General features: G+C 53.2%; 1 protein-coding gene across 3 annotated transcripts in view; it reads right to left on the bottom strand.

The window, feature by feature from the left end:
- Adck1 (aarF domain containing kinase 1) overlaps positions 1–25,818 on the bottom strand; it is a 113,287-nt gene that overhangs the window by 39,449 nt on the left and 48,020 nt on the right. For all 3 annotated transcript variants that reach the window (XM_015494450.2, XM_048799075.1, XM_048799076.1), the window contains one exon: positions 24,564–24,767. In XM_015494450.2, the coding sequence (XP_015349936.1) occupies positions 24,564–24,767 (204 nt within the window). The remainder of the gene's footprint in view (positions 1–24,563; positions 24,768–25,818) is intronic.

Raw genomic sequence — 25,818 nt, 5'->3', positions numbered from 1 at the left:
GAAAACACGCTCCTTACTCTTTCCATCTTCTCCCTCCTCCCTCCTTCCTTCTCTCTTAAAAAATGCCACACCAATTTTCCTGGAGGGGAGTTTCTTTCGGGCTGGAGTGGTCACAACTACATGGTCCAGATGTGGAAAGGAGGCCCCAAACACCTTTTCAAGACTGCTAAGGTTGAAATTCGAACCTTCTCCATTTCTTTAAGCCTCTGCAGAGCCCGCGGATTCCCAGGTGGCCAGGTATTTGCACATATGCATGGGTATGTACCTGGAAGTATTCACACGCCTCTCTCCCGCCCCCACCTCCCAGGCTCCTATGCACTGAGGCCTCTGCCCCCGACCCCTTCTTCCCTTTGTCCCCACTTCTGCAGAAGTCACTCTGTCCTATCCTCAGTGCTGCCCCTCACCTCTCCTGGGTTTTCAGAAGTCACATGACCCACAGCCACCGCCCATTCAGTTTGCTGGGCTATATCACCCTCTGCCAATCCTCCTGCCTGCCCCGTCCCCACCCCTTCAGCTCCCAATGGACTTCATTCCATTTACAGCCGCTCCACAGAGGCCAACGGCCCAGGTGACTTGGGAGGCACCTGTGTGTCTTGGGATTGGCTTCCCCGTCCCCCTTCTTCCTCGGGGGATCTTTGTTTCTCCCCCTCCCAGAACCTAGTTCTCCCTGCAACCCCAACAACACGCTCTTCTTTCTCCTCCCTTACAAGTTCCAGACTCCTCAAGGGCAAGAATCTTCCATGTATCCACCCACTCCCCCTGGGTGTGACAGCACAAGGACCCTTGATCCTGCCCCTGGCTCAAGTCGGGAGAACACCAGGACCATCTTCCCCCAAAACACAAGAGGACATCAGCTCCAAGTGAGCTGGGAGTTTTATCTCTTCTGTTCACTGCTAATTCCTTGCACCTAGAACCGGGCTGCAACTTGTCAATGTCAAGCAGATGCTTTTAGATGACTAAATTCACTATTCTCTCCACTGGAGGACTGACCTCCTTTAGACCTCCCTGCTCCTACTAATCCAAACACCACAAATGGGTAATTTTTCACTATTACCAAAATAGTGAAAGCACACATCATATGTGGGGATTACCTAGGTGGATCTCCATGAGGGTAAAACCCTGGGCCTGGTGATCAGAACCCTGAGTGCCCCTGGCCACCCTGCTTGGTTCAGAGATGGACATGTGACCCAACTGGTCCAACGAGACTCAATTTTTCTGCATTTTATTTTAACTATGAGAGAAGAAATTCTTTCTGTTGAATTTGAACAGAAAATTATAAACCTGGCATGATAAGGATCACACAGCAGCAACAATAAAGGAAGTAAAGACAAGAGGTAAAGGAATAAATCTTGGCTACAGTGTTGGAGCCCCTTGATCGCACCATGCCTAAGTACCTACCTGATAATTTTTGAAATTTTGCTAAGTCAGTTTGAGTTTTGTGTCACACATAACTGAAAGGAATCTGGCTAAAGCATTGTGCTCTTAGACCCCAGCTAGGACAAATAGAGAGAAGGGCATGGGGGCGGCGGGGGAGGGGAGGGCTGGCTCCCCCAAGGGATTCAACAAGTACCAGTTCCATCCCTTCCCCATCTCTTACTGGGACAGGGACCCAGGAATAGAAGGGAAGATAGGATGCCTTTTTATCAGCGATGCTGCCAGACCTTACACAACGAGAGCAACACCAGTACCTCTGGTCCCCTCTGGAGGAACACCAAGGAGAGGATTTCTGAGGCAGAATGTGACCTCTGACCCTCACCCTCTCCCACCACCCCACTCCCCTACCAAGGCAGCTAGAATGGCCCAATCTTCCTGCAGCAAAGAGACCTGGGATGGCCACCCCAAGCTTTGGCCTGGTCAAGAAACACCTGTTTACTGTCTGAGAAGGACAACCAGTCTTCAATCTGGTGTCATTGCAGGGACATTGCAGAGTCATTGCAACCAAAGAGTGACATGGCATCCCTGGGGCTGTGTGACTACAGCAGCTGCCAAGAGCACCCCACAGGGAAGCAAAAGAAGGAAAGGGCTGAGACAAGCAGATCCTAATCTCCAGGTGGAGAAAAACCAGGTCTGCGGTGTCCCCCAGGGACAGAAAGGGGCCTTCCACAATTTCCTGACCAAGGGGACCCCAAGATACCGTGCAAGCCCCGCTGCCAACTCAGCACTGTAAAGCTCTCGGGATTTGCCCACCTTCCCCATTTTAGCCGTGGAAGTGAAGAGAGGCGTGGGAAATAGGATGCACCCCACTCTGGGCACAGGAAACCTCAGGCAGATCGCCCACCCCTCATCCTCCCGGTGACCCTCACAGCCATCCCTTTCCTTTCTGGCTGGATACAAGTCCCAGGCCCACACCCCCCTGTGCTCACGCAAGCACACACACAATAATTGATTGCTAGTGGATGTTCTTAGCTGGCTTATAAAAAAGGTAATTAAAGATCGGTGCTGCAGCCTGTAATTAAATATGAATAAAGTATCTCTAAATGGAACCTTGATTCCAAGTGTTCAGTGGAAGTACTTTATGCTGATAGATAGTAAGGAAAAATAGACCCTGTCCCAAAAGCAGAATTACACCCCCCTCCACCACCCTGCAGCTGAAACAAATGCCACCACCCTCCAATCAGGATTTGCCTCGTCCTCAGCCCTTTCACCAGAAAACCATTAGCAGGCACGAACGGCGGCATTTGCAGCAATTAGATTCAAGCAGGGCCCTCGGCTGCCTCCAGTCACTCACAGAAACTTGACTCCCTTCCTAAGGCTTTCTGCCGGCCCCCCAATCCCCGTTCCTTTTGCTCTCTCTGGGTCTGGAGGCAAAAATCAATTAAGGAAAACAACTGCGTTTTAAAATGACTAGTTATGTGCTTTTTAATTACTGTCGGCCCAGGATTCAAATATATCAATGCTCTTGTCTGGAAAAGAAAAAAATTATCGGGAAAAAAAAAGTTTCTCTAGATTTGTAGGGTTGGGGGTTTAGGATTTGGGGTGTGTGTGTGTGTGTGTGTGTGTGTGTGTGTGTAAGGGGAAAGTCTTTTTATGAGGAGAAAAACATCAGGGGGGCAAGACAAAAATGTGTTCACCCCTGGGATCTTGGCAGACCATGGTCCCTTAGTTCTTCAGTATTCTGCCTTCTGCTGGGGTCCCTGAATCTAAAGAACAAATGACATTATTCCCAAGTCATAGGGCCAAGTGAGAGATTCTCTGCAAAATCAGCCATGTCAATTTCCACAAAGCCAGGTTATAGGCAATGTTTCCAAACTGCCACACTGAGCAGCTAAGCACGGGTCAGGGTACTCATGAGACCCAAAAGAAGGTGACAAGAGGACGGGATTCCTTGAAGTCACACTATGACTGCTTGGGGACTTGTGCTTGCAGTGTCTCAGCCTTGGACCCCCTTCTGGCCATCAGTTCATCAGTCATGCAGGGAGGGTCCCCTGAACTTTCCAAAAAGGCCCAATTTCAAATATCCCATCCTGCTGTCCCCCTTCTCATCACATCAGACCTATTTTGGCTTCAGAAATGTCATCGTCCTATTGATAATGCATCTCCCAAACCCTGAACTGCACAGTTCTAGAGAAGACAGACCTGCCTCCAGGCAGACAAGTGCCGGCCTGGTTCCAAGGCCAGGCAGTTCCCACCTAAGAGCTGGGGAGACCGCCCAGGGCGCCTGAGGCAGACCAGCTCGGGGCAGGTTACCATGGCATCAGCGGCAAACAGCACCCGGCTCTCAAAGCCTGGAGCTGGCCCACCCCAGGTCTGGCTGGGTGCCATCCCTTCCATGGCAGCACAATAGGGAAAGACAAGCCTCCTTCTGCACTAATGGAGTGGCCCAGCAAACCCCACACCACATCCCCACCCCCCACCTGAGGCCCTCAGAATGGCTCCAGCCAGAGAGCACCCTGCGAAATGCCCATGCCTGCCTTGGACAGCAAACCCACCGCCACCTCTCATCCCCTCCCCTGGGTACCAATTACCCACCCCAGGAACCCTCCATCCCATAATCATGCACCCAGCTCATGGCCCTGTTGCTGCGATTGCTGTCCTTGGTCCCACCCTTAAACACGGCTGGTCTGTAGCCCACCCCTTCAGGGTCATTCCTAAGATGACCCCAGACAGTGACAGGGAACAGGGGGCATAGGCACTCCCACTCCCCCTGGTGGTTGTAAAATATGATGGCAAGTTTTTACTTTATTTAATTTGTTCTAATTTATTATACATGAAAGTAGAATGCATTTTGACACATCACACATAAATGGGGTATAATCTCTCATCTTTCTGGTTGTACAGGACGCAGAGTTACACAGGTCGTGTAATCATATATGCACATAGGATGGTAGAATGAATTGGATATTATTACCCTTCCTACCTCCATACCTTCTCTCCTCCTTCACTCCCCTGTCTAATCCAAAGTACCTCTATTCTTCCCTAGCACCCCCACTTCTTGTGAATTAGCATATGCATATCAGATTCAGCCTTTGCTTATATTCAGCCTTTGGTTTTGGGGGATTGGCTTATTTCGTTTAGCATGATATTCTCCAGTTCCATCCATTTGCCAGCAAGTGACATCATTTCATTCTTCTTTATGGGCTGAGTAATATTCCATTGTGTATATATACCACATTTTCTCTATCCATTCATCTCTTGAAGGGCACCTAGGTTGGTTCCATAGTTTAGCTATTGTGAGTTGAGCTACTATAAACATTGATGTGGCTGCATCAGCGTAGTATGCTGATTTTAAGTCCATTGGGTAAAAACTGAGCAGTGGGGTAACTGGGTCAAATGGTGGTTCCATTCCAAGTTGTCTGAGGCATCTCCATACTGCTTTCCAGAGTGGCTGCACCAATTTGCAGTCCCACCAGCAATGTATGAGTGGACATTTTTCCCCACATCCTCGCCAATATTTATTGTTGCTTATGTTCTTGATAATTGGATGGAAAGTTTATAAAGACTCCTCCCTTTGAGAACTGGATTGAACTGGAGTTAATGGCCCACCCATAACAACCAGCACATGGAGGAAGGAACAGCGTACGACCTCCAAGACCAGTTTATAAAGGGCACCACCGTGTCCTCCTCCCCACCCACTCTGTTTTTCACTCTGGAAGAAACAAGTTGCCATGTCATGGGGACACTCAAGTGGCCTGCGGAGAGGTCTTTCGGTGCGGTGAAACACCAAGGCTTCCCACCAACCCTCCATCCCCAGACAGGCCCCCGTACGACCGGCCCTGGCCAACACCTTGACTCAGCCTCCTGGACCACGGGTGTGGTGGTCAGTGTTAGGCGTCAACCTGACTGGATTAAGAGAATGGGAAGAGCCTTCCCCTGGGTGGACCTGTGAGGGTGGGTCCCGAGGAGCTGGGCCTGCAGTGGAGGGCTGTGAGGAAGAGGTGCCCTGTCTGCGGGAGGGCACCACCCACTTGGCTGGGGGCCCAGATATAGAAAAGGATTCTCCCCTCCCCTCTCCCTCCCTCCTGGAATCAGGACACTCCCCTCCTGTCCCCCGGATGTCAGAACTCCAGGATCTCTAGCCTTGAGACTCCAGGACAACCCCAGCAGGCCCCAGGGTTCTCAAATCTTCGGTCATAGCCAGCTTCCCCGGCTCTGAGGTCTTAGACATGGGCTGAGACCTGCTGCAGGAAACCTCAGGGTCACCAGCCTGCAGATGCCCGTCATGGGAGCTCTCAGCCTCCGTGACCCCGGGAGCCAATTCCTCTAAAAACTTCTCTCTCTCTTTCTCTCTCTCTCTCTCTCTCTCTCTCTCTCTCTCTCTCTCTCTCGTATCTGCAACTATCCTATTGGTTCTGTCTCTCTGGAGAATCCTAACACACTGAGCCAGAACCATCAATGCACCACTCCCCAATTCCTGACCCACAAAACTATAAGATAACAAACGTCTGTTGTCTCCAGCCACTAAGTATGAGGGTAATTTGTTACACAGCAATAGCAAAGTCACACATCCCAGGCACACCCATCCAGACATCACTGATCCATCACCGCATCCACTCCTGCTGAACGCAGGTGATGCCTCACAGTCTCTCTCAAAGTGCCCCAGGCAGCCACTACCAGTGGACCAGAGTTAATTCATGAAATGAAACCCATCTGCCATTCCTTAGCCTAAGCCAATCAGTCAACAAATACCTACCTGCCACAGGCCTGCTGTGCGGCAGACACCATGTTTGGTAGGCGGGCCAACAACACTGAGCCTCTGGCCGTGAGACCTCAGCAGGGCACACATCTCAGCCTCGCAGAAGAACATTCTGGCCCTTTAGCAGAGCCTGCTGGACAGAGGGTCCCCTGCCCACTGCTGCTTTACCCAACCCTAAAAATAACATGCACTAGGTCCAAAGAGGGGACCTCACGGTGCCCACACAGACACTGGCCATCAGAGAAGGAGGCAGGAGGCCCCTCTCTTCCCCTCCGCTTCACAGCTGCCCTGCCTCAAGGTGGGAATGCCCCCGCCTCGGCTTCCCACTCAGAGCAATTTATTATAATAAAAATAATAACAGCTTGAGGACACGGAGACCCTGGCTTCCACGGAGCGTGTGTTCTTTCTGGGGTGCTGGGGATCACACAGTCAGTTCTGCAGAACCATCAGCTACGGCAACGGCTGAGCTGGGAAGAAGTGAAAGGCCAGTGGCAGAACCTGAGCCCACCCTGGAAATTATGAGAATGTTCCCCAGTTCCTGGAAAGAGGCCGGCACAGCGCTCTGCCAAGGGCATCACAGGTCAGACCCAGCTTCTGTCCGCCCACGAGATGGTGACCAGCAGCTGACTGGAAGAGAAGCCAGGAGCAAACACACCCCAGGGGGCCTGTGAGCTGCTCCCTGGAGGTGCACAGTAGCCACTGAGCTTCCAGGCCTGCGGGCAGCGAAGCATGCAGACCCGAGGTAAGCCCCAGTCAGACAGCTCAGGCTCAGGCCTGGCTCCGAGGGGCACCCACTTAGGCAAGTCACCTAAGCCCTCGGTACCTCAGTTTCCTCATCTATAAAATGGTCATTTTAATATTAACCTCCAAGGGTCGCTTCATAAACCACACATACAGGGGGTCTACAAGAGCACTCATTCCAGACCCCCAATAACCGCAGAAGAGCCGTGGGTGCCTCATCCGATGCTGCCAGCGAAGAGGGCAGAGGGGTGTGATGAACAGGCGCTGGGCAGAGCAGGCGATGCCAGCCTCAGTCCTGCTCCGTCAGTGAGAGCAAACACCATCCCATCTGCCCTGAGACGACAGTGGCCTCCTAGCCGGCCCACCACCTGCACTCCTGACCCCCAGCCATCTCCCCAGGCAGCTCCTGGAGCTTTCCAAACATAAGCTGACGGTGTCACTTCTGTCGGCCTAAACTACTTCACCAGGGCCAAGATCCTCGACGTGACCCATGGGGTCTAGCCCTGCCTACCTCTCCTGCCCATGTCCTTCCTCTGTCCCACCCAGAGGGCCCCTTTCAGCCACCAGGGCACTCTCTCCCAACCCACCCACGGCAGGGCCTTTGCAGGTTCTGTCCCCTCTGCCTGGAAGGCTCCCCTCCCCCCACCTGTCCTTTAAACCCCAGCTCTACTGCTGCCTCCTCAGAGGAGCCTCCGGGATACCTGCTGGAGGCTCATGGCTCCTCCTTAAGAACAGTGACCACAGCTGCCCCCTCAACTCCATTCGTATCTGCTCTATCCCCCCCACCTTGGCTAGAGACTTCTGGGTGTGCTCAGCATTGCGTTTGGCACACCGAACAGATACTTGGTGCTCGGCATTTCTAACAGGGGAATGGAGCTAAGGTTAGATTCTCCCTGTCCTCCACATGGAGAGAGGACCTCGGGCCTTCTCGCTGACCCAGGGTAGCTGAAATCCCTCCCAGAAGCAGCTACGGTTCCTTCAAGGCCACCAAAGGGGCCTGCTTGGCACGGGGCTCCATGACAGCTGTGGGTGGAGGGATTCTAGGGAAACGTTATGATAAATAATGATTAATAAAAAGCAGATAAACACCCAGTGTGGCTGGCCAGCATGGGAAGCCATCCATTAGAACTGTCATTCATTAGTGGTGGGGGAGGGGGCAGTCCAAGCCGATCTCAGCTTAAGCAAACCTTCTGTAAATTGTAGGCTGCAGGCACTGACATTTGATAAATTATCCTTCATAATCCACCGTTGCCTGTCATAAATCTAATCTTTCAACGTTCCCTATCTTAATAACTCCTACAGCCTCACAGGGTGACGTGTTTATGTCCCTGCCTGTGACAGAGATCTCTGGGGTAAAAGAGACCAGAGATCCTGGAAAGAGGAGCACGAAGCCAGGGACCCCTCAGTCAGGGCCCAGGCTGGGCAGGTGTCCCCTGATGATCAGAGTACAAGGCAACGAGTCCTCCTTGGAGCTCAGAGTGCTCAGGAAGGCTGATGGCTCTCACCCCATCACAGGACCCAGACCAGGAGCAGGAAGCTGAGCTCCCCACCCACCAGCATAAGCCCACCCACGTATGGACTCCCCACCGCTCCCTGAATCAGAGATGGGCGGTACTGGGAATGTGGGACACCTCTGCTCCTCAGGGACGATGTCCAGCCCCAGGCCGTGCCTCACATCTGCATAGTGCTGGTGCCTCACAGCACTCTGAGGGACTCTCACCCCTCTCCTGAGGTTGGCTAGAGGAGATGTCACTGCTCCCCCTTCCTAGAGAACACACCGGCTAAGCCACATCTGTTGACTGGCCCAACAAGCATTTGCTGAGTGACACACGTGCAGGGCCCTGTGCTCGGCACCGGGGACTCCACGGGAGGGAGTCCAAACTGGGCGCAGCCCCCACCCTCTGGATCCACTCCTGGGACTTGAAGTGAAGGGGGACAGACAGGAATCAATCAAGCAATCACAGGTGAAGAGCCTTACAGCTCTTCAGGTGAAGAGCCTTACAGAGGAGCCAGCACTGTACCCGCGTTCAGGGACTGAACCCAGGCGGGGAGGCTCCTCTGAGAAGCTGGTGAGAGCCGAGGAGTCGGGAGCCAGCTGAAGAAGGGAGCCTTCCAGGCAGCGGGGCAGGATGAGGGAGCCACGAATCAGGGGGACGAGGAACAGTGAAGGCGGGAGCCAGGCAGCTCCAATCCAGATGCAGCCAGACCTGGCTCTCCGCCTTCCCTGGGAAGGGTCCTCCTCTCCAGCCCCTGCCCCCTGGGGACCATGTGGCCACCAAGGCTCCTGCTCATTTCTGTGGGGGCTGTGAATTCCAAAACCCAGCTGGTTCACTCTCCACAAAACCCCAGAGGCCTTCCAGCTACCTTCAGATGTCCCTCCGCCCAAACCCAGAGGGACAGAGGAAATGAAGCACAGCATCCTTTGCCGATGGCAGCTCTCTCTGCTGTCAGAACAGGCTTCTGTGGCTTTCAGAAGTGGCCAGAGCCACACGGCAAACGAGCCTAAGATATGCTCCACGCCCCAGAGCCAAGGTAAGAGAGTCGCAGAACCAAAGCCCTGGGCACGTTTCACTCATGAAGAAGTCTCCTGGATTCACTTTGCATATGACAGCGGTGCCCAGGGATTTTAAAGGAAGGTAAACCCAGATGCCACAGACCTACTGGGAAGACAAGAACGCACACTACTGGTGACCCCGGCAAAGCAGAGCAGTGGTTAAGAACACCAGCTCAGATGAGCCACCCTGTCGGACTCAGAGCGAGCGGTCACTGGGATACAGCATTCCCACCCCCTGACACACGGTCCACACTGCTCTTGAACCAAGGTGGAATGGAGCAGTTGCGATGGGCCATTATATGACCTGCAAAACCTGAAATATCTACTAACTGGCCCTGTTAGAAAATGGCCCAAAGAACTCTGTGTCTGGATCCCCAATTCCTCTGAACGTTCCCTTACATGGCAAAAGAGACCTTGCAGGTGTGATAAAGTTTAAGGACGCTGAGACGGGGAAGCAGCCTGGATCACCCAGCTGGGCCAATGTAATCACAGGTCCTTCTAAGAGGGAGGCAGGGGGCTAGAACCAGAGATCTTAGCAGAGGTGAGAGGCTGGGGTGGAGATCTGAAGGTGGTACACTGCGGGACGGGATTGGAGGAAGGGGCCAGGAGCCAAGGAACAGGTGGCCTCTAGAAGTTGGAAACGGCAGGAAGGTTCAACCCTAGGGACCCCAGAGTGATGCCGTCCGGCCAACACCTTATCTTGAAGACTTCCGACCTGCAGAACGGTAACATAATAAATATGTGTTGATTGAAGCCACTAAATCGGTAGCCATTTGTCACAGCAGCAATAAGGATCTTAGACAGGCCCTTTACAGGCCATCTGCTGACCCCTGACCCTGAGCCTGCACCCTAAGGAGAAGTCCATTTTTAGCCTCTGGCCATATTTCCCAGGGCAAGGGTAGGACAGTCTGGGCACAGGGTGAGGGGAACACAGACCAAACATGAGCCCCCAAATGTGGGACCAGGAGGGGGTACTTCACAGGGTCCTTGTCTATCACGGCAGGTGACAACACCAAGGACCAGTCCGTTTCCCCTCTTAGGGTGCGAGGTCTTCTGCTCCCTCTGCTCCCGGGCTGCTGCGAGGACACTTCCTTCCCAGTCCCAGGCCAAGGGCTGAAACCTGCCTGGCTCAATGTTCCTGGCCTCCCTTTCCAAGGAGTCCACTTCCTCTGCAGCTTTGCATGGAATCACCAGTGCTCCTTCACAGGCCCCCAAGGGGGGGGGCTGCAGGGCCCAAAGAGACTTGTTACATGATGACTCTGGAGCCGGCTGGCAGGAGCTGCGGCTGTCGCAGTGACCGCCTGGCTTTCCACACACCTGGCTACAGGGAAACACAGCTCAAGGCCCTCGCTCCACCACATGCTGCTGTCTCTTTAAATCTAACATCTGGAATCTGGGGACATTAGGCCCTTGGCCTCTCAGTGCTCAGTCCTGCACACACCTGCTGGCCTTCTCTGACCACCCTTCCCCCTTCCGCTCTGGGCAGGGGCAACTATGCAAGCCCCAGCACTGCAGAAGAGCCCTTCCCCAACTGCCAGCAGGATGACCTGCCAACATCCCCACCGTCCCCTTCAGTTAGTGGGTGGTGCTGAGGACCCCGCTGTGCATGCCAGAACCCTGGGTGTCAATCACGGCACCTCCCTGTCCCTCAGCACCCCCACTGAATGCCTCCTTGAATCCCGCTGTTCACTCTCCAAAATCCACCCACCCACTCCTGTCCCAGCCCCAGCCCTGGGCCAACCACCATCACCTCTTGCCTGAATGACAATGGAAGCCACTCCACTGGTCTTGTATGAGCTCTACCCGTGTCCCCCCACCTCCCCAGCCAGCCACTGCAGATGGCACTGCGCCCCTCTGCAGAGCCCATCCATGGTTGCCAACCTCAGACTTCCTTAGCGTGCCCAGCTCCCCTCCCGGCCTCCGCCCTGCACTGCACCCCCTTCCTGTCCCGGGTCAGGCCTTTCCTACCCCAAGACCCGTGCATTCTCCATTCTCTCTGTCCCACGCTCCCATCCCTCTACCATGCTCCAGACTCCTCACCGCTTCCTCAGAAAGGCTGCCCTACCCCATCGCCCCCAGCATTCTGTATTTCTCTTGTGACATTTATGCGAGAGTTATTAAAGCTTTATTTTTTTCTGGCTACTCACTGAACAGCTGTTCATGCCCCACAAGCAGATCCTGAGTCCCCTCCTGGCTGCCTGGCCGCCCACATAACCCAAGGCCACACGACACAATGTTCACAGGCACCTGCAGAGCCCATGGTGAATATGTGAGAGAGGAAGCCTGGCTGGGAAAACAGCCAGAGAGTCCCACACCCTGTGGCCTGTCCATGGGGGCCCAAGTCACACAGCCCAGCACTTGTCCCCACCCAAGGCCTGGGAGATACAGTCCTCCCTCTTTTCACCCTGGGTTCAGACACTTTCCTGAGAGGACACGCCCCAAGGTGATCTCCTGGGTCTACCCCTTGGAGGTCCTCCCGAGCCTCCTGGCTCCTCTCTCTACCACATTCACGTCCACCTCCTCCAAAAGGCCCTGGCGCACCCTCTACAGTCCTGCTGGGCACCAGGATCACCTGGACACTGCAGCCCAACCCAGGGAGAGCTGCCCTCTGTCCTGCCCTCTCACCAGGCTGCCAGCAGCATGTTATGTGCCTAAACCCCGGCTCTCAGCGACGGCAGGACTGTGGCAGCAAGGCAGTGAGGTCGCCAACTGGGCAGCCCACACAGTCCCCTCCAGTGACTCTCTGGCCCTTTGCCTGCTGGGAGAAGACTGCTGAGGCCTGAGGGGATGGTACAGGGGGCAGGGCTGGTCCCCACTCCCCACCAAGAAGTTGGGTGACCTTAAGGAAGTCATTTCCCCTCTTTTGGGACTTAACTTCTCACCTTCCACCCTGTGCTCCCCCAAGTGTGCCCAAGGCCCATGCCAGCCAACCTCTGCATGCACACACACATGCAAAAACACACACGTTCTCACACGCAGTTCTCCACCTGGGGTTGGGCTACCGACCCTGGTTAGAGATGCAGACACCACTCTCACACACACACACACACTCACTCTTCCAGGACACACAGGCAAGGCCACCGAGGGGCTCTCCTGGAAGCAGGGCCCCCACAGTATAAATTGCCAAAGGAAGTAGCCTGGGAACTGGGTTTGTCCTGAAGCGCCATGAATAAAGAAGCAGGCCCAGCTGGCCTATTCATAAGCAGCATGAAAAATTGATTAGCCCTGTACAGATTAAACATTATTGTTTCAACAGCGAACATAAATCAGCCAGAGGGGGAGGCTGCACCTTCCTCCACTGCTGTCCCAGGTAAGAGCCAGTGGGCCGAGGTGACAGGCAGCAGGAGGAGAGGACAGCGCTTCCAGGAGAAGGAGCAAGAGTGCAGCCCCCCTCCCCCTGCTGCTCCCTTCTCACCCACAGCTGTGAGCCTAACCACTGCACCCCTCATTCCTGACGCCCTCTCAGCCAGCCCCTGACTGGCTCTGGAGGTAACATGGGTCAGGACCAACGGGGCGCTGGAGGCAAGATCCCGCAGTCCAGTGTGAGATCAGAGGAAGAAGTGTGGTCCTGAGAGGCGGACCGGGTCTCACAGGCCATCATTGTGGCCTTGAACCTGGCCCCGCTCCTCCTCCTTAGTCACCTCCTAAGGCAGCCGGTGTAATGATAGCATGTTTGTCTCTGGAATTGCACAACATTCCAGCTCAGTTCCTGGTCCCTTCATCGCCCTGCTGGGTGATCCTCAAAAAGTTACTCAACATCTCTGAGACTGAGTTTCTACATCTGGAAATACTGGGAAAAGGAACACTGAGCTGTTGCAGAACTAAATGAGAGCTTGCGTTTGACCTAAGGCATGTTTGAGACAGAAGAACAATAAAAATTCAGGTTTTTTAACCTGCTATGTTCTTCACCTGCCTGCCCAGCCACCTGTCGGGAATGAGCGAGAAGCCATAAGCTGCCAGGACATGATGACAAGCGTGGGGAGAGCCACCGAATGCAGGGGTTAGGAGCTTGGCTTCTGAAATCAGTTCTGCTTCTGCTCCTGGCTCTGCCTCAGACTCTCCAAATGACATTAGGCATGTGACTTGACCCCTCTGGCCTCTGTCTGCCTATCTGTGAAATGGGAATAGAGTGACAGTACTTCCCCCTCGTGAGGCTACCGTGAGGATGACGTAGAAGACGTCTGCCTGCACAACATGGCCTGCACCCCACCGCCCCTTCTTCCATCCTGCACCACCCAGTATTGTATCTTCATGTCGTCTCGGAAGTCGGCCGCCCCCAGGAGCAGTGGGGGCCATCAGTGAGATCCAGTTAGAAGCTGGTGGATGGACATCCTGCTTCCTCTTGGCTCATGGGGGAGAAATGCTGAGTGGCACCATTTCCCAGCTACCCAGCAGGATCACACTTCCTTGGCCCACAGTGACGGCTGGTCCAACACACAGGGTCACCAGCTGCCTCCTCCTCCCTGAGCCACCTCCCCACTTCCCTGTCAGCAGCCCCCGAGTGTCCCACTAAATTCACTTGATCTGTCTTGGAGTCTGCTTCCAGGACAACCCAGACTCAGACAAGCACCTGCCAGATGGTGAGTGCTCGGTCACTCCTGGCAATTACGTCCACCTTCAGACAGGCCAGGCCCAAGGCTCCTCCACACCATCCCTTCTCCTCGGGACTTCGCCAACACAGACCACCTGGCTCAGGGGCACAGGGAGAGGCCCTCGGAAACCACTCCAACAACTCAGCCCCACGCGGCCTGCAGGACACCCATCCCCTTCCCCTGGGGAGGGACCGGAGGCCGTGGGCACCATCCAAGGAAGAGACGAGGACCCTGCAGTCTTCTGGCAGGCCCAGGGGCACAGGGGCAGCAGCCAAGGCTTCTGTCTTTAAGCTTGTGGCCTCCTGACCCACTGCCCAGCCTGGGACACCCAGGCTCTGAGGTCCAGGCAGACAGTGAGAGGAGACAACCAGCCCTGCCCAACTCCAGGAGACAGCACCAAGGCTCATCAGCCTGCACCTAACACAACTGCATCAGGCCCTCGGGTGGTTTGCATCTGGAACATTCCCCCAAAGCTCATGTGTTGAGGCTTGGTGTCCAATGCATCCATCAGCAGAGGTGGGCTTTGGGAAGGGATGAGATCTTCAGGGTGGGACCTCATCAGTGGATTAGTCCATGATGGACTCATAGTTGATGGCTTTATTGGGAGGTGGTGGGAACTTACGGAGACAGGGCCTTGTTGAAGGAAGAATATCACTCCTTTAAGTTGTTTGCTTCAGGTGTTTTATCACGGTGATAGCGAGCTGAGCAAACAGGCCCCTCCCTCCATCCAGTATCAGCCTGTGTGATCACACACACACACACACACACACACACACACACACACACCTGACCTGAGTGTACTTAGAAGACCTGGGCCTGTGGAGACTTCCTAAAGCCCACCACAACAAGGCCCAAAACCTTATGGCCCACTTTAATGTCCCCCAAAACCAGCCCTCTCCAGGACCAGGATCAGCAGCTGTGCAGCAGGAGGGTAGAGATGAGAGTTCAAATCCCGGTTCTGCTTCTTCTTATCCAGGACTGTGGCCATTACTCAACCTCTCGGGTCCCTGCCACCTCATATGGAAACCATGAATGGGGGGTGGGGGGAACCATGTCACCCAGTACAACATCTGACTTCAGTTGTCAATCACAGTCCCCCTCTGTAACGCTACCAAATGAAGCTGGGGGGGCAAGGCCAGCCAGCAGTGGCCAGACCTGGAGGGAAACCACTGTGTGAAGATGGCCTGCAGAGACAGGTGGAGAGGAGAGACCAAGAGTCCAGGAAGAATGCCCCAAAGCCCAGCTCTACCCCCAGCTCAAATCCACATCTACCCTGAACCTCATCATGTAAAATAAGGCCAGTGCATTAGATGTGATTATCCAAGTTAAGATGTGGTCACACCGGAGTCAGTGAGCCCTAACCCCAAGGACAAGTGTCCTTATCAAGAAGGTCATGTGGCAAAAGAGGCTGAGATTCAAATGATGCGGCTACAAGCCAAGGCGCTCCAAAGAGTGCCATCGGTCACCAGAAGTTAGGAAGAGGCTGGGATAGATCCTCCCCTGGAGCCTTGAGAGGGAGCATGGCTCTATCAGCACCCTCATCTCAGACTTCCAGCCTCCAGAACCGTGAGAGAATAAGTGTCTGTTGTTTCAAGGCAGCTACCTGGGGAAGAAACACAGATGTCATTCTCAGAGCAGCCACTATGGCCTGGGGGGTGTGAAAGGGGGTGCTGGGATTCACCCACCATGGAGCAGGTTCCTGCCCCCAGAGAACACCCCAGAATCCTATTACCTTGAGGGAGGCATTAGGAAAACGTGGTTTCCTCCAAGACCATGGGAAACCACAAGTTCCCAGGAGAGAGGGCTAACTTCTTGAGGCCCTTCAAGGCCAGCCTGACTTCCGAATGCTGCCCTCTTGGTCCAAGCACTGCTATTATCATTTCTCAAATCAGAGCCATGAGTCTATCCCCCACCTGAAACATCTATCGCTCCTCTAGGCATGAGATCATTCAAAATCCTGTCCCAGCTCTTTTGAAATATATAATAAGTTATTGTTAACTAACCCGACATCTAAACACCACTAGGACTTACTCCTTCTGACCGTAATTTTGTACCCATTAACCCGCCCACCAACCTCTGCCTCTCACATCCTCCCCATACTTTTCCCAGCCCCTACTCTTCTACTCCCAGCTTCTATGAGATCAGCTTTTTTAGCTTCCACTTGAGTGAGAACACACGGCACTTGTCTTTCTGAGCCTGGCTTATTTCACTTAACACAATGATCTCCATTTCCATCCATGTTGCTGCAAATGACAGAATTTTATTCTTTTTTATTGCCAGATAATATTCCTTTTTGTATATGTACCACAGTTTCTTGATCCATTCATCCAGTGCCGGGCACTTAGATGGCCTCCATATCTTGGCTACTATGAATGGTGCTACATAAACGGTGAGTGAGCAGATCTCCCTTCCTGAGGATAAATACCCAGTAGTGGGGTTGTTGAATCATATGGTGGTCCTAATTCCAGTTTTTTGAGGACCATACCTATATTAGCATGGAAAACAGTGCTTGTCAGTACTTGTTCCCTGCTCTCCAGAGCCTTGTCCATATTTTGTTATTTTTTTTGTCCTTTCGATGACAGCCATTCTAACTGGGGTCAGATGACAGCTCGCTGTGGTTTTGAGTTGCATTTTCCTGATGATCAGTGATGTTGAATTTTTTCATACACCTACTGGCCAGTTGTATGTATTCTTTTGAGAAACATCTATTCAGATAATTTACCTATTTCTTAATCAAATTATTGGGGGTTTTGTTGTTTGTTGTTTTTGTTTTGCTGCTGAGTTCCTTAGAGATCCTGGATATCAATACCTCGTTGGACGAATAGGTCTACAAATATTTTCTCCCAATCTGCAGGTTGTCTCTTCAATCTGATCATTTTCTTTGCTGTATAGAAGCTTTTTGGTTTGATTTGATTTGTCTATTTTTTATCTGTTGCCTTGCTTTTGAGTTCTTATCCAAAAAAGAAAATCTTTGTGCAGACCAAGGTCCTGATGCATTTCTGATGGCTTATATCTTTCCGTCCTCAGCACAACCCTACTAAAGTGAAGGTTCTGTGACCACTCCTGTCTATGGTGAGGAAACCAAGGCTCAGAAAGAGCACCCAATTCACCCAGGGTGACAACAGCCATGGTTTGCATTTGGGATTTAAGCAAGACACTGACTCCAAAGCCTGTTTATTTAATCTGTTTGCTATTCTGCCTCAGAAATAGTCACTTTGCTCCTTCTAGAGCCACACGCTGGCCTTGCTCTCAGCCGGTGGTTTAGAGAACTCCAGGCAGACCCTCACACAGCACTGTACAGAACAACAGGAGACCACCCTGCGGACTGCAGGCCCTTGAATGCCCCTGGGCCTCAGCCAGGAAGTCTTGTGTCAGAGGGAGTGTCTTGGTTCACCTAGCAATCCATTGTTAAGCTCCTCTTGTATACAAGCCCTGGGCAGTGCCCTGGGGGAACCTGAAATAAGTGGGAGGAGACCTGCCATCACTGAGGTGACCAGATGGCCAGGCTGAGCTAGATGACCACCCTCTAGATCCCAAGAGATTCATGAGAGGTCAGCAAAGGCTTCCAGAGGACAGAGGCATTCAAGGAACTTCTAGAATTCAATTCAACAACATTTTCTAACATCTACTCCATATCAAGCCCAAGCCAGGCCCCACGGGGATTCAGGATCGGGAAGTGATGAACCATGAGCATCAAATAACTGCAAAGAGCTACGGCAGGAGTGGGAAGCGTCTAGGGCAACACAAAAGAGCCATTCATCCTGACCCTTGATGCATGAGAAGGTCCCACAGGAAAACATCACCGGAAACTCTACCTCAGTTTCCCATCTATAAAATAAGGTTCATAATAAGTGCTTATGAAAATGAGTTCATAATCATATGCAACCTTGGGAACCGTGGCTGACTCCTGGCCAGCGTTCACAATGAGGGAGTGAGTGTGTATGTGTGTGCACACGCACGTGTATGTGTCTGTGTGTGCGCGTGCATGATTAGACCCCAGGCTACAGGAAGAGTCCCAACAAGTAAAAAGCGGGAAACGAGGGCAGTGAGAAGCAAGGACAGACAAGAGTACATGAGATTGAAAGAGGGACCCGTGGGCAGCCGGGCCGTAGCTAGCTGAAGGGCAGGAAAGGCCAAGAGGCCAGGGGAGCTGGCAGCCCCGCTCAGCTCACCGCGGAGATTTATTCCACAGCCAGGAGCCACGGGGCTGACTGAGGAAGACTCCTCTGGAAACCGCAGGACAGTGGGCTGAAGGTGGCCCAGAGACTGGAGTAGGAGTCCCCAGAGGGGACCTCAGGGGCGGCACAGGGGTGCAGCCTGGGGCCGGGCAATGGCCACAGGATGGGGCCAGGGCCAGGCGTTGGGAAGAATGCCAGGCCACTGCGGCCGCCCCCTTGCCTTTCCCTGGTGACTAATGGCAGGCCATCCGTCCTGGATGACATCAATGCTTCCCTGCCATCCATCTCCCACTCTTAAATTACCATTTTATGGCCAAAATCTCTCCATATAATTGATAAAAATCTCCTTTTGATGTTCTGCATTATTGGGAGGGAATGTTTTTTATTCTTCATTATGTTTTTAATATAAATGCATTTTTTATTGAGATCTGCTGGGAAGGCAGGCTGAGGACAAGCAGGAGGGGGAGCTCTCCCTGCCCCCAGAGGCCTCCCTGTACTCAGCTCCGGGGCCACCAGATCCTTATGTTCCATTCCCAGAACACCCACTCGGTGGCCTTTTGGGGCACAGTCTGGGGAGACAAAGCAGCTAGACATTGGACCAAAGGGCCGTGCTCAGGGCCAGGAGAAGCCAATCTAAGGACAGTGACACCCTCCAGGTGAGCCTCACGGTGGCTCAGGGCAGTGAAGCAGCCTGGGGTGAGGTGCAGGGCCGGCAGACCCAGAGCACCACAGGACAGGGACCCCCAGGGCTGGCGCAGAACCTGCACATCCATCCATCTCCCACTTGATAAACAGACTTGTAAGGAAGTAAAAGGACAGGGAGAAGTGGGGACGGCACTGGAAAGAAGACGGCAAAGAAAATGGGGACAGGAAGGAACGCATGACCGCAGCCCAGGGCGGGGCAGGTACTCTGCCAACCTGGGGCCCACAAGCAGACTGGATCCCCAGAGCCTGACCACTTGCCCAGCCTTCGACCACCCCAGGACATGTTCATCCTCCGTCCCCCACAACACACACACACACACACACCCCTGGCCCTCCCAGGACACTGCAGGGGAAGCAGTCTGGCTGCCATCCGGCAGGCGAGAAAGGCTGGGGAAGGATCCTGAATACGGCACAGCCACCAATGCCAAGGCCCTGGGGACCCGTGGCTCCTGTGACTCCTCCCTGGTAGCAGCCAGACCTCTGCCTCCACCACCTCGTCCCTCACATCAGCCCGGCACAAATGTCACAGCCCCTAACCCAGATGAGATGCCGCGCAAGGCCCTGGGAGACTGCAGCCCCCCAAGGTGGTACAAGTACACAAAAGCCCAGGAGGCTCCCTAGGCAGCCCCTGGGGCGTTTCCAACACTGAGGAAGGGCTGGGCTGGGGGTGGAACACGGGAAACTGGTTAGGAAAAGTATGAGAAAGGAGAGTTCTAGCAAAATACCGTATGGGGCAGAGAAGCATTCCAAATATCAGAAAACCCAGTTCAAGACCCGATTCTACATATACAAGCCCCCCAGGACCGAAGCTGCTTGCTCACAGAAAGCACCCAGCGTAACACAAAAATGCTAACATTTGCTGACCACTTACCTGCGCCAGTATTATGGTTTGGATACTAGGTGTCCCCCAGAGCTCACGTATGAGACAATACGGGAATGTTCAGAGATGAAATGACTAGAAGGCACTCAGAACCAGAGACTAACACAACCAGGTCTGTTTTAAGTGCTCCACCTGCATTAATTCTTTTCTTTCCCACAGCAAGCCCACAGGCAGGTACTATCATTACCCCACTGCAATAACTGGAACCTCATCAGTGGATTAATCCATTTGGTGGATCAATAGTTTGAAAGGGTTATGGTGCTGGGTGGTAACAGTAGGCAGGTAGGGTGTGGCTGGAAGAAACAGGTCACTGGAGCATATCTTTGGGGGTTACATCTTGTGCCTGGTGGCTTATTCTCTCTGCTCCTAGGTTGCCATAAACTGAAAAGCACTCCTTGGCCACAGTCTTCACCATGATGTTCTGCCTCACCTTATACCCAGAGCAATGGAGCTGACCGACCACGGACTGAATCTCGGAAACCTTGAGTCCAAAATAAACTTTTCCTCCTCTAATTTGTTCTTGTTGGGTATTTTGGTCACAGCGATGAAAAGCTGACTAATACAGCCAGGTCTGTTCTAAGTGCTCCACCTGCATTAATTCTTTTCTTCCCCACAGCAAGCCCACAGGCAGGTCCTATCATTACCCCATTTTACACATAAGGAAACTGAGGGGCAGAGAGATTAACTGACATGCCCATGGTCACAAAGCTAATAAACCAAAAGGCAGTTTGGCTCCAGCCCCTCTGGTGGGGGTGCCAGACGTCAATGGTGGGGAGTACGTAGCAGAGAAAATGGCTCTCCTCAAGGTTATGAAGGGGCCAAGGTCCTACAGGCCCCTCAGGGGCGTGCACCCAGTGACCTGAGGACCCCCAACTAGGCTCCTCCTTCTAGAGGTCATCACCTCCCAACAGTGCCACCCTTGAGACCAAGCCCTTAACACACGGATCTTCTAGGGACACTATCCAAATCATAGCATGAGTCAACAGCCTCATGGCTTAGACCTGTGCCTGTGCCATTCAGAGTGGACAGATGTCAGCCTGGGTTCTTTGGACCATACCCAAGAATAAAAAGAACTAGAGTCTTACCCACCCGGCAAGGACTCCCCTCTGCAGGAAAGGGCCTGGTCTCTGACACCCCTGGGTGACTCGCAAGCTCAGGCGCCATCTTCTGGCCAAGGCAAGCACTGCACTCCACAACCTCAAGGGCACTCAGCACCAGAGGCTATCCCCAACCCAGTCCAGAAGCCAGGTCACTTCTGAGGCAGCAGAAATGAGCCAACCTCCTGAGGAAACAGAAGACCCTGGGTCTCATCCTGTTGCTTGTTCCTGCCCCTCACTTAGCCAAGTGGTCCCAGCATACTCTCTGCTGAGCCAATCCCTGTGTAAGGATAGTGCCCTTTGCTGGTCCTCTGCTCTCCACTACTGGTGCCAGCTGATGTCCAGAGGTGTGGACTGATCTGGAACCAAGTATAACTGTGGAGTCTGAGGTCCAGAAGTGCTGGAACCTCCATTTCATCCCTCTCCCTCAGGGGGGAGAGGGGGCACACCTCAGGGTCAGCTCCATCTAACTGGAACAGGAACTGGTCTGAGGACACAAATGACCCTCTGTGAATGAGAAGAGTCCCCAGAGGCACAAAGACTGACAGTCAGGTCAGAGGGCACCATCCTTGAGCTTCTATCTAGCCACCCACCCCTGCCTGCAGTCCGAGACTCAGGAGCACTTGAGCAGCATTTTAACTTGGGAACCCTAGGACCTAACCAAGGACGGGACCCAGAAGGACAGCAATGCATGACAGACAACCGGAAACCAGGGCTGGAGCCCAGCTTCCGCGGAAGGGCCCGCGGCCAGCATGGCACCTGGGGGTGAGAGCTGCTCTTGAGAAGTGTCCTGGGAGGGGCTGGAGGAGGGGGAAGTGCGAAGTGAGTGACTTGCCCCCGCCCTCACACCCCCCGCACTCACCTACCCTGCTTCCCACACAGCCCTTTGCCCCTCCCTCCACCCACAGACTAGAAAGTGTGTCACCAGGGAACAAACACCATCTTCCCAGGAGGGAATGGGGGAGACTGTGATCGTGCGCCTGTGGGGGCTGTGGTAAGACACCAGAGGTTTCTGAGCTTCCCAAAAGCAAGGGACGCCCCCTCAGAACTGTGACCTCGACAGCCTCCCTTTCTTAGAAGGTTCCAGATAAACGGGGGCAAGAGCCACATGGCCACCTCGCTCAGGACTATTTGGCGCTAGAAAAGAGGTCCTCCAGATGCAGGAGATGACTTCCAACCCCAAACATCCTCCAGCCAGCGGGGTGGGCCCACCGTAACCCCTAGCACTTTTCATCTCACTCTGCCCCGGCTGTGGCCCCACCCCCTCCCCAGAGACTTCCAGGGGTTAATCTTCTGCTGCCTTCCCCTCTTTCATGTCCACCCCCACCATGCCACATGCCAGTGATAATCCACTTCACACTGTTATTACAGTGACTTGTTTAGTTTTAATTTGGGGGTGAATCTCATGCTGTTGGAAGCTGGAGGCCAACAGTCTTTGTGAGAAGCAAAGGTGGCACCAGATTCTGCCTGGGGACCTCTCCAGCCTAACCCTGCTCCTCCTAGCTTGCAGCCTGAGCCCCCTGAGCCCAGTTCTAATTCTATTTGCCTTTCATTCGATCTCTCTCCCTTCAGAGGAAATGTTCCTCAGTGTGGGGGAGGTTTCCAAGCTCATCCTAGGCATGGTCCGAGCTTCTACAGAGTCAGCTAATGAGGCCTCTCTCCAGGTCACCATTGAGGAGTGCAGCATCTTGGACTGACACTGAGCAGCTGGTGCCTGCTCCACAATAATAGGTGCCAGCCCCTGATAGTCAGGGCCAGTTCCCTGCAGATCAGTAAAAATGGAACAACTGGTCTTCATCCAACCTCTGCCCCTATTCTCCGCTCTGCCTTGAGTAGCCTGAGGAAGTTGTCATTCATCCATTGACTCATTAAACAAACACTGGTACCTGCTTTAGACTGCATCGCTCTGGTGCTACAGATTCAGGATAAAAGAACCACTAAGGTCTTCATCCCCAAAGATTTTCTGACATCTGATGGAAACACCTAGGTTCAAGTACCCAAGCCTCAGCTAGCATGAGTTAGTTGGGGGGAGGCGAAGTTCTGTGGAGCCTAATGTGACTTGTGTAAGGAGAAGACTTCACAGAAGAGCTGCAGTTTGGCCAGGAAACCAGCTCCTAGCACCTGGCCTGGTGCTAGATGGACGAACAGAGTGCCAATGTCCTGAAATCACTCAACAGATACAGAGAATGGAGTAAAGAGATGTTCCAAGCAGAGGACAGACCAAAACACAGGCACCACAGGCTCAGGGTGCACGGAGTGTGACAAGCAGCACAGTGACCAGTGTAGGGGAATAGCCACAATTACAGCAGGACCCGACACTAGCTGAGCACTGCGGCATGCTGGGTGCTCTACAGAGCCTCCCCATTCCTGTCGCTCTAGTCCTCACTGCTACACGAGAGGGTGCACGCTACAGTGATCCCCATTTTTACAGATAAGGATAGTGAGGTGCCAACAGGGTATAATTGGGGCTAGGTCCACAGCCCAGGCCCCAGAGCACAAATGCCACCCTCCACCGCCCTCTGCCCCACCGAGTTACAGTCATGGAACAGGGAGGAGGCAGAGACTGGATGGGCTGCACCTTGAGAGCCCTGCTAAGCATTTTTATTTTAAGGGCAACTAGGAAGCATCAAAGGCTACAAACTAATCTCAGGAAAGGCATCCGCTGCTAAAGGCTCAACTTCAAGGTGATTTTGTTCAGAGAACTCTAGAAGACCTAGAATTCTCTAAGAGAATTTCAGATAACAGGTAAGGGCAAAAGGGACTTCAGTAAAGATCTCTGACGTACCCTCAAATTATAGCACATAAAAGCTGGACCTGACCCACTGCTCAGCCACCTGCAGATGGCTGCTCATCCCCTCCCTGTCCCCAGAGGCAGTGACCAGAGCAAGTCAGTGAGGGTCCATGCAACTGTGCCCAGTTCGGCACAAAATAACACCCTGTGGTTTATGGCATGAGTGGAAAGGAATGCTCAGGGTAACCAAGGCTGCTGTACAGAGGGACCTTAGCTCTGTTCTCTATCACTCCAGGGCCCCAAATGAAGATGAGGAGTTGAGATTGGAGAAGGCAGGCTCTAGCACTTATAGGGATGCTCTTCCTACAGTCAGAAATGACTGACAATAGGACAGGCCACCATGGGTGGCACCTAAGACAGGAAGCTTCCTACCACGGCGGGTTAATCAAGCAGAGGCTGAATGAGTGCCTACCAGGGATATTCCAGAGAAACCAAAGCATGGACCTCATGGACAGCTTACGGATGGCACCATATAAGCAGGGCACCAACAGTGCCCTTGACCTTACTACCCAAGGCTGCAGCCTTCATTGGCAAAATGGAATTAGTAACAGTACCCACTGTGGGTTTGCCATGAGGAGCAAATGAGATGAGGCATGGACGCAGCACCGTTGTGGGAATGCCATAAACCCTCAGATGTTGACAGAAATTATTAGGCTGGACCATGACTCATTAGGTTGTATCCAAGACAATACGAATATGTCATACTTCAACTAACTTTTTTTTACTGAGGTTCCTTCCAACCTCTCTGATCTCAGCACTGAAAGTGTCTATGACATTTGATTTTGCATTAGTGGTGGGACCCCAGTGCCCTGGGCCCAGGCGGCAAGAACCGTGCCAAGACCTTTTCAAAAGCATACTGTCCTGGAGCCAGCCCTCCTGAAGGGGTGAGTACCTCCTTGCCCAGGTCCTCCCGGATGACCTGGCGGACCTCCTGCATGCTGCTCTGCGGGGCCTGGCTGTGCAGCACCTTCAACGTGCTGGTGTACTCCTCGGGCAGCAGGTAGTCCAAAGCCCCCAGGTGCTGGCCCACCTTGATGAAGGTGCCCCGGTTGGCACAGCAGAGATCACAGAGACGCCTGGCAGAGCGGAGGTGCACCTGCAGGGAGACAGACACGGGGACAGAGAGGCATGAGTGCAGGCTATTCTGAACATCATTCCCCTCCCCCACCCGCTGTGCCTGAACACCTTCCCTCAGTCCCAGTGCCTAAGGTGGGGCACGTGCACACACCTTCAAGGTCCTCCTTCAGCCTCCTGGTACCCACAGGGTCCATTCCAATCTCATACTAGGGCCCGCCTTTGCACATAGCCTTAAGCTGCCAATCTGCTCTCCATCAAAACTGACCTGGTCTGAGTCACACTCCCTAGAAATCAGTGTTCAAGGCTTTCTGGGGGCTTTTCTGTTTGGCTTTGGGGAGGCGAGATGCTGAGATGGAACCCAGGGCTCAGACATGCTAGGTGAGCTCTCCTCCACTGAATCATATCCTCGTTCAAGGCTAGTCTACTAATGGCTCACTCTAGGGTGTGCCAAGTTCATGTATTTGCCACCTAGCCCTCAGACACACTAATAATACTTCATGTTTGTTTGGGTCTCTACAATGGATGGTCAAATACATCCTATCTCTTAAGACAGCTTTGGAAGGCAGTGTTGGTATCTTTTAAGATGAGAAACTCAATTGCCTTATTTATAAAATGAGAATAAATGTCAAAGGAAAGGCTATAACACACTCCAAATCTGGAGCTCGTTTAATGTAGCGATCTTTGGCAGGGACTCCTCTTTCCTGGGGGAATGACAGTGTTGGGGGTATGAGGCATATGACATAGGCTGTAGGACACACTGTCCAGGATGCAGGGCCCTAGCTTACATCCTGATTCTCATCTACCCCAGGCTGTGCATCCCAGTCATCACTCCAGACCAGCTGAGGGTTTGGGAACCATGAGGGTCCTGCATTGCAGAATCACAGCCTCTAGGCAGGATGGGGCCCTAAAACCAGACTTCAATAACAACTGATAACAAAGATGGGGAGAATGTTCAAAATTCCTATGTAATTAGTTGCCAAGTGAACCACACAGGAAAGGACTACTTTAGAAACTGAGAACACTAAGCCCTGAGCACCCTCATCCCGGCAGCAGGAACACCCAGCCCACCC

The sequence above is a fragment of the Marmota marmota genome, unplaced genomic scaffold, assembly GCF_001458135.2.
Source record: "Marmota marmota marmota unplaced genomic scaffold, marMar, whole genome shotgun sequence".
In the NCBI taxonomy this organism is placed as follows: domain Eukaryota; kingdom Metazoa; phylum Chordata; class Mammalia; order Rodentia; family Sciuridae; genus Marmota; species Marmota marmota.
The sequence above is the reverse complement of the archived record's forward strand: the minus strand, read 5'-3'. Positions and strand labels throughout refer to the sequence as shown.